At 32.9% G+C, this 8,759-nt stretch overlaps 1 protein-coding gene across 1 annotated transcript; it reads left to right on the top strand.

Moving 5' to 3' along the window:
* LOC133317170 (ankyrin repeat-containing protein BDA1-like) lies at positions 1 to 1,455 on the top strand. Its single transcript, XM_061519005.1, has 3 exons — positions 1 to 597; positions 685 to 1,018; positions 1,106 to 1,455. Exons 1-3 carry the CDS (start codon positions 1 to 3, stop codon positions 1,453 to 1,455), a joined length of 1,281 nt encoding a protein of 426 aa, XP_061374989.1.
* The last annotated feature ends 7,304 nt before the right edge of the window (positions 1,456 to 8,759 follow it).

The following is an 8,759-nucleotide window of genomic DNA, read 5'->3' as shown; positions in this document are numbered from 1 at the left end:
ATGAATATCACATTGAAGGTAGCTGCAAAAATGGGAGATATTGACTTGCTCTACACACTGATTCAGGTGGAACCATATCTCTTGGAGCACACTGATTTGATACCATTTGTTGATACTCCTTTGCATATTGCTGCTGCTTCTGGGCATGCTAGTTTTGCCACCGAGATTATGAGACTCAAACCTTCCTTTGCTTGGAAGCTAAACCAGTATGGACTTAGCCCCACGCACCTTGCATTACAAAATCAGCATTATAGAATGGTGTCTCGCTTTATAGACATCAATAAAGACCTCGTCCGAGTCAAAGGGAGGGAGGGTCTTACTCCTTTGCATGTTGCTACTCAAATTGGAAAACTTGATCTTATAGCTAAGTTCTTATCAGCTTGTCCAGGTTCTATTGAAGATGTCACTGTTCGAAGTGAAACTGCTCTGCATATTGCTTTGAAATATAAACAGTTTCATGCTCTTGAGGTCTTTGTTGGTTGGCTTCAGAGGAACCCCCAAAGACAAGCTCAGAAACTAGAAAAAAAGGTTCTAAACTGGGAGGACGAGGCAGGCAACACCATTCTGCATGTTTCAGTTCTCAAATGCTTCTCACAGGCATGAGACATATATATCCTTGTAAGTGTTGATTATTGTTTCAATTAATTCAGCTATCATATATGGTGCATTTTATTGCTTGTGCAGGCAGTTAGATTGTTGATACATAGCAACATAGACATAAATGCCAAGAATTTAGAGGACTTAACAGCATTGGACATAGTGGAGAATAATCACCCCCATGCTTACAATGCAGAGATTAGGGATATGTTACTCAGAGCTGGAGCTTTACGTGGCTTTTCACTTGATGCTTCTCCACTATGTGAAGAAGAGCTAAGATCGAAAATCACATTTAATGAGAGAGTAGCAATTTATGTTACTCGCATCAAAAGGAGAATATCAAATGACACACGTAATGCTTTGTTGGTGGTTGCTATTCTTTTTGCAACAAGCACATATGAAGCAGTACTTAGTCCCCCAGGTGGAGTTTATCAAGCTGATCAGAGTAGTGTTGAACCCTTTAAGAGGACTCATTCATCTCTCAAGGCTCATGATGATGCAAGGCAAGAAAGTGTTGGAAAAGTGGTGATGAAAAGTCAAGTATTCTTTTGGTTTTGGTCATTTAATACATTTGCCTTTTATCTATCAATTTTGATGATATGCTTACTAATGCCTAGAGGGCGCATTAGTGTATTAGTGACTCCTCCACTTTCTCTATTTTCGGGTTGCTATGTGTTCTCCATGCTGGTCATATCACCTAGCCCTAATTTAACCATTGCCTCTGTGGTTCTGCCATGCCTACTTTTAGCATTGTACTTTTGGGGAACTTCAACATATGTTAGATTAGCCAAAAAACTTCGAAGATATAGTCCTAAAAAGGAAGACAAATCAAGGTTTTCAGGAGGAAACAGATGGTAATGGCATAAATGTTGTTGCAGGATGCAGGATATGACTGGCTAACTCATTTTCACAGGGACCACAGTGGAAGAGTCACCTTCTCACATGACAAAGGGCAAGAATTTGTCTTTTTCATATAATAATTCTAATGGAACTTTAACTTTAACTTCACCGAGCTGTCCTTATGGAAAGCCAAGAGGGCACAAACCTGTAAAAGTGTAATGACACTAAGTTTAAATGTTATTTTTTTTTAAATTATTTTCAATGATATGATTAATTACAATGTTTATTTTTATTTTTATTTTTTCGAGTTAATCCAATCCTAATTATCTCTTAGAAGCGAGTTGGCTCTCTCGGATATTCCCACAAGCTTCGACTCTTTGAGCGGTAATGAGAATAATACTGAATGCTAGGTAGGTTAAAGATGAATTAAAATCGTAACGTGATATGTGAGAATCGAACTGAGACTTTTTTCTTTTCACTTAATCAGCTCTTTTGCTATTGTAACATCCCGAGCGCTGACGAGGGCGGAGAGTGGTCGCCGGTGCAAAGAGGCACGGACAAGGAGCGGCTCCTAACAGGCTTCCAGCGGGGGGTTACATGTATGAATGAATCGAATCGATACACGAAAGAGAAGGATTCCAAAGACTGTGCAGGTATAAGACTGCACAGTTTGGGATAACTTATAAGAATTAATTGGTACTACCTATACTAACAAGATGCATCTGCTTTTCGATAGCCCGGATCGGAAGAACTCTACAGTTAAGCGTGCTTGACTTGGAGCAATTCTGAGATGTGTGACCTCTTAGGAAATTTTCCCAGGAAGTGTGCGAGTGAGGAAAAAGGGCACTGAAAAGTCTCGTGTTAATATGTGGAGATAGTCATTGATTCTTGAAGCAGCCAGACATTACAGCTATCAAATGAGCTACCATTATTTGGTGATTAATTACAATGTTATTTATAAAGAAACTATTATTACATCTTTGTTACCCTAAAAGTATGTCAAATGTGTAATGTCTTAGTTTATATAAAATGTTTATATTTGAATCTTCTATTTGTATTTAAATTTTGTTAAACCTGCAAAAAAAAATTTGGGACATGTAATATATGTCTTCAGTTTCTATGCAAATCTCATATTAACTTATATTTATATTTTGAGTTGGTCAGTTATTAAATAATAAATTATTGAATATGTTCTCTGTTTTTAAAATATTAAAAGCTGCAAATTTTAATTTAATTATTAATGAAATATTAAAAAATATTTTTGGAGGATATCTTATGAAATAATTACTTGCACCTAGAATCAACCTAAACGTTTAGAATACGGATATGAATTGTTTCGCGGCAAATGTCATGATCTCTTTGGTGAAGACGCATTGTTAAGGTGGTAGCTGTTTTCCCTGTATAACACTCGTGTGTTTGATACAAGAGAAATTTTTTGGTGACCGGAAATCATGATTAATAAGAATCCAGTAGAAATTGAGTTTACTTGGAATCTTACGAAAGAGGTGTTTGGTTCGTCAAAATATTACCGGAAATATTAGGTAAAAATTACTGATTCCATATTTGGTTTAGAACGAAATATGACTTGGAATATGAGATTATTTTACAAAAATAACCCCAAACTATTTTTACTTTTGTAATTGATAGATTGGGTCTAGATTTTTATGTGTATTGAGGTATTTTTGTCTCAAAATTTATTGTTGTATTTTCCCTTTACTTGGTATTCTGATTGGTATTCCGAATTACCATATTATTTTTGGTAATCTGAATAGTGACTTTTCTTTATAAATCAAATTACCGGTAATCCTTGAATATCCGAGAATCGTAATTTATTCCTTCTACCAAACGTGGTAATTACATTTACCAAAGAAAGATTACCGGTAATCCTCCTCAAAAACTTGAAACAAACACCCCCTCACGGATTTTGAGATTACCGTCCTAAAAGTAAATTCAAAGAATTAAAATATCCAAAGTTTTATAAAATTGCACATTAATTGACCATACATTAATCAATGCGTCATTTGTAAGAGGCATTCTCCTCTCTTAGCTGTTTCTCTTCGACCCCAATTGTACCAGTTGAGTGTGGGGTGTCATATCACAGGACATTGACCATATTGTCACTCCTTTAATAAAAATTTACCTGATTGTCACTTCTGGAAAAAAAATTGTCAAAATGCCACGCCTGAATCCCGCTGGTCTGACAAGCGGGAATGGACTGGACACGTGTCAGCGTCTGAATGGTCAATCATTCTCGCTGGGCTGCCCAGCTAGAATGACGGAATGCTGATATGTGGCAAAAGTACAGACATTCAGAGAAGTGACAATCAGTTAAAATTTTGCCTCAAAAATGACAATATGGTCATTGTCCCGTCATATCACACACCAAAAATTGAGTTGGGAAAACAGGTACTGACATGAAATGACATGAAATATTTAACGCTTATAATAATGAAAGAAAACATGATGAGCTTACTAGAATACTTTTCAGCTTGTCGAAGATTGTGCAACTAATAAGGTCATTTTTTTTTTGAGATTATATAAGGTCATTTTTTATGGGACAGGTACATAAGGGTTATGTTTGAATACTGTTTTTAAAAACAGTTTTTTAATTTTTAGAAAAAAAAACAAAAAAATTCATTTGATAAGGTCTGTTTTGTAAAAAAAATTAAAAATTGTAACTGTTTTTTTGTTTTTAGAATCAAATTTAGAGAACATGTCTGAGTTGTTTTTGTTTTCTGTTTTGATTTTTAATTTTCAAAATATAGTTTTAAGAACAAAAAATCAAAACACAATCAAACAGACCCAACATCTCCAATTTTGGTCCCAGTTGAAGTCTCCTGCTTTCACATCATATTATGCTGTTCCAGCTCAAAGAGAGAAGAAAATTCTTGTCCAATCGCACTATTATCTAATTAGAAATTTTTGTGCAGATTTTATTTATGCAAGTTAAATAATAAAAACTCATTAAATAATTTATATGATGTTAGAAAATAAAATAAAATAATAATTATTAATTGATTTAATTTACCATTTTGATTAAACAGAATACGCCGAAGAATTTCTCCCAACTACCTTTGCTTATCTTTCCTCCTCGTGATACATGTATGTTAGAAGAAAAAAATTCTTCGTTGTCGAACGTAAGCCTCCGTTTTTGACTTTTCAAATGAAGCCAAACAGTGGTATTAATATGCTTACGGACGGAGAATCTCCCAGAAATCTTGGAAAAAATGATGTAGGGAAAATATGCTTATCATGTAACATGATAAGTGTTGATGACCAAAAAATCGATATAATATTGATATAGTGAAAATTGTTTTGCACTAGATAATGGCAAAAATAAATATCATTTGAACTGTGGTATTAATTTAATCTACGAACGGAGATATCCTTTTGCAATTTTTAAAATCAAAATGCCCCGAAAAAAGAAACTTTGGAGTACAAGTCTGAAAAGATGAAAGACATCAGAGTGAAATTGGCGCATTGAATAACGACGTGCTTACCCTGTTTGTTGTCAGTCATTTAATATTTTAACATAATGGATAATTATATAATTTCAATACGCATTTTCATCAATATTTCACTATCAACCAAACATGATATTAGTAAAAATAAACCTAACTTTCTCGAAGAAATTGGCTGCTACCAAACACCATATTTTGCGCACTTTTTTGTTACCGGTAATAAAAAATTTCTCTCATACCAAACATCAATAGTTAAAATGTGCTTGCAATGTTACTTAGGCAATTTATTTATGGTTTTAACGTTTCTATAATGAATGTTTATCTACATTCATTCTCAAAATGATATCGTTTTTTGTCTTAAAAAATTATAACCCCCAAGGGTAGCTCAGTTGGCAGCTGAGCTACCAAGGGATTGTTTGGTGCAGGGATCAAACCCTGCCTCAAGCAGTTTCTTGGAAAATCTTTGGGGGCCAGAGGATAAGCCAAAAAATCTTCGGTTAGGGGATTAGTCTCGTCCTTTCTCCGGTTGCGAAGCTTAGTGCTCCCACTGTTACAATGAGGGGCTAGCCCAAACGGGTCATACCTCGAGAGCATGGTGCCCGGAGAAGGTTGAAAAAAAAAATTATAATAAAAAAACTATTATAATCCTGAAATAAATTATAATTATAAAAGTACATTGATTTCCGTCTCAAAACGATGTCATTTTAGACTCAATGTAGATAATTTATCTATATTTACTGCAGAAAAAATGGATCCTTTATTTATAAATGTGTTTGTTTTTTCTGATGTTACTTTAGATAACTTTATCTAATGTTCATCAAAACGACGTCGTTTTAGGACGGAAATCATGGTATTTTTGTAATTTTAATTTATTTTAGGGTTATAATAGTTTTTATCACTCTAATTTTTTAATTTTTCAACTCCAAAATGACGTCGTTTCGATGAACATTAGATAAAGTTATCTAAAGTAACATCGGAAACTTTTTTCCCTTTATAAATACTCAAAAAAAAAAAAAAAAAAAAAAAAAAAGGAGAAGAGCAACTCTCAAAGAAAAACAGCCAAGAATAACGCTTCCCATTCTCAAAGTAGCCACACACACAAAAGGAGTATTTCCATACTAACACAGATTTTTTTTTTTTTCAGTGTGCCGTAATCTCAGTTATTATTGGTTTCCATACGATTATGTCACTAACATAAAATCTTGACCCGAGACTTGTGCAGTTGTCGTAACATAAGTCAAGCTTATCTCCTACTCACCCAAATCGGTTTTTCAACTGTGTCGAATCGAAGTTGTTAAACGATTAATGATATAGACAGCATCAGTAATACAATAACTTCAGTAAAATGGTGATGAAAAGTCAAACATTTTTTTGGTTTTGGTCATTTAATACATGAGTTTTCGTTTTATCCTTTAACATAACACAACAAACTTTTCTACACTCACAATATTTTATGGGGCCCATACTTTTTAAAACAAAAAAATAAATAAAAAATTAAGACACGCAAAACGAATCTCTATAACATTACACAATCACTTTTCCTATAACATAACTCTTATAAAAACCTTAATACATTTGCCTTTTATCAATCAATTTTGATGATATGTTTACTAATGCCTAGAGGGCGCATTAGTGTATTAGTGACTCCTCCACTTTCTCTATTTTCTGGTTGTTATGTGTTCTCCATGCTGGTCATATCACCTAGCCTTAATTTAACCATTGCCTCTGTGGTTCTGCCAAGCCTACTTTTAGCTTTGTACTTTTTGGGAACTTCAACAATCAACATATATTAGATTAGCCAAAAAAAACTTCGAAGATAAAGATATAGTCCTAAAAAGGAAGACAAATCAAGGTTTTCAGGAGGAAACAGATGGTAATGGCATAAATGTTGGCTGTTGCACTAGTAACACTTCACTTGCCAAGAACGTCTCTTTAGTTCGTGGTTATTCAGAATGCAGGATATGACTGGCTCATTCATTTTCATAGAGACCACCGAGGATGATACAGAGGATACTCTCTGTAACTGAATAACATAACCAATTTTTATTAACAATGATCAATGAATTCACTTTACACACTTGTCTTTCTATGTATACATGCAAACTCTTTTAATGACACAACTACATATATGTGTCCCACTATTACACAAGACAGTTATTACACTATTATAACCAGCATTCACTTATACAAGGCCCATGGACCTACTCTGCCCTCTACCTCTTGCTTGTGTGACATCTCTAACACTTCACTTGCCAAGAACGTCTCTTTAGTTCGTGGTTATTCAGAATGCAGGATATGACTGGCTAACTCATTTTCATAGAGACCACCGAGGAAGAGTTACCTTACATGACCAAGGGCGACCATTTGTCTTTTTCATATAATAATTCCAATGGAACTTTAGGATGTTTGGTAGGGAAGAAATTTTTTGAATACTAAGAAATTGTAATTGATAGGAAAATGGTTGGAAAGTAAGTTTGGTAGGAAAATGTAAAAAAAAAATTGTTTGGTTGGAAAAAATTTTACCGGACAAATTAAGTAAGATTTATAAAGTCTATGTTTGGTTTGAGGTAAAATATAGATGAGGAAATAACTTCAAATTACAAAATAACCCTTGTAGCAAACACTATTATCTAATAGAATAGGGTATTTTTGGCATCCACATGTGTCCTCTTTCTCCCATTAGCCTAGGCAACTTGAAAATACCACCTTGAAAGAGGTATTTTCAACAATATTTTTTCTTCCAATTTTTCACACAAAAGTAAATGGCTAGGCAAAATGGATCCATAGCTAAATTTTTTAAAAACTTCAATCAAACAAGAAAGTCCAAAAATAACACATTGAGATACATGACTAACTTCTAAGAAACCCTCAACCAAACACCCTCCTACTGTCCTTATGGAAAGCCAAGAGGCTCAAACTTGTAAAAATGTAATGACACTGTTTGGATAGGTTATGTTACTGTTTATTCTATGTCTACCTTATTTATTATTTATTAATACCATTATATCAGAATTTCAGTAACTTTTATTATTTTTCTTTTCGCTTAAAATTCCAATCTAAAAGTATTAAAGAATGGTAGATAAGATAGGTATGAAATAAAAAAGATAAAATAATCTATCTCTTTCTATTGTTATTTTTTTAAAATCATTTTCAATGATATAATTAATTACAATGTTATTTATTACAAACTATTATTACATCTTTGTTACCCTAAATGTATGTCACATGTGTAATGTCTTAGTTTAAATAAAGTATATATATATATATATATATATATATATATATATATATATATATAATTTTGATTTATCATTACGATAATACGTGTTACGATTTTTTTTCATTAAAATGATTTTATCAATAATTCAAATGCTTTTATGTTTTACAATTTTTATCCCCCTTCCAATTTAACGTAAAATCTCGATTTTAATTATCTTGATTCACTTGTACTTTTAAAAATAGCAATGTTCTTCCAAATTATGTACCTAAGAGAGTTTTATTTTCCAGATTTTATTAATTAAGTTTATTTCTGTCTGCGCAAAAAACAATCATATGAATAACCATCAATGAAATTTGAAGTAGCGCCGCTATTTCTTGCAAATGTTTTTTATTTTTTATTTTATTTTTTATAACAGTCTTGCAAATGTTTGCTTTGTGAATTCAATGAATGAGGCCCAAAAAAAAAAGAAAAAAGACACGTTAGATAAATCTCACGCACACATTATCTTGCACTAACTCCAGTTTTCTCCCTACAGTCAATAGTTAATTTTATCTCGTAAGAGTATTAGTAGGAATTAGCATCATACTTGAACTACATCATATTAGTAGAGAAATAACAAAGTGATTTCCGAATTTCAATCT

Source organism: Gastrolobium bilobum, unplaced genomic scaffold (assembly GCF_033153095.1).
Source record: "Gastrolobium bilobum isolate Gb01-03AN ecotype WA unplaced genomic scaffold, APGP_CSIRO_Gbil_v1 utg5255, whole genome shotgun sequence".
Taxonomy (NCBI): Eukaryota; Viridiplantae; Streptophyta; class Magnoliopsida; order Fabales; family Fabaceae; genus Gastrolobium; species Gastrolobium bilobum.
The sequence above is the reverse complement of the archived record's forward strand: the minus strand, read 5'-3'. Positions and strand labels throughout refer to the sequence as shown.

Coding starts and splice junctions, on each gene's coding strand:
- LOC133317170 (XM_061519005.1), top strand. CDS start 1: ATGAATATCACATTGAAGGTAGCTGCAAAAATGGGAGATATTGACTTG. Junction 598..684: donor TTCTCAAATGCTTCTCACAG/GCATGAGACATA, acceptor TTGCTTGTGCAG/GCAGTTAGATTGTTGATACA. Junction 1,019..1,105: donor AGCAGTACTTAGTCCCCCAG/GTGGAGTTTATC, acceptor ATGCAAGGCAAG/AAAGTGTTGGAAAAGTGGTG.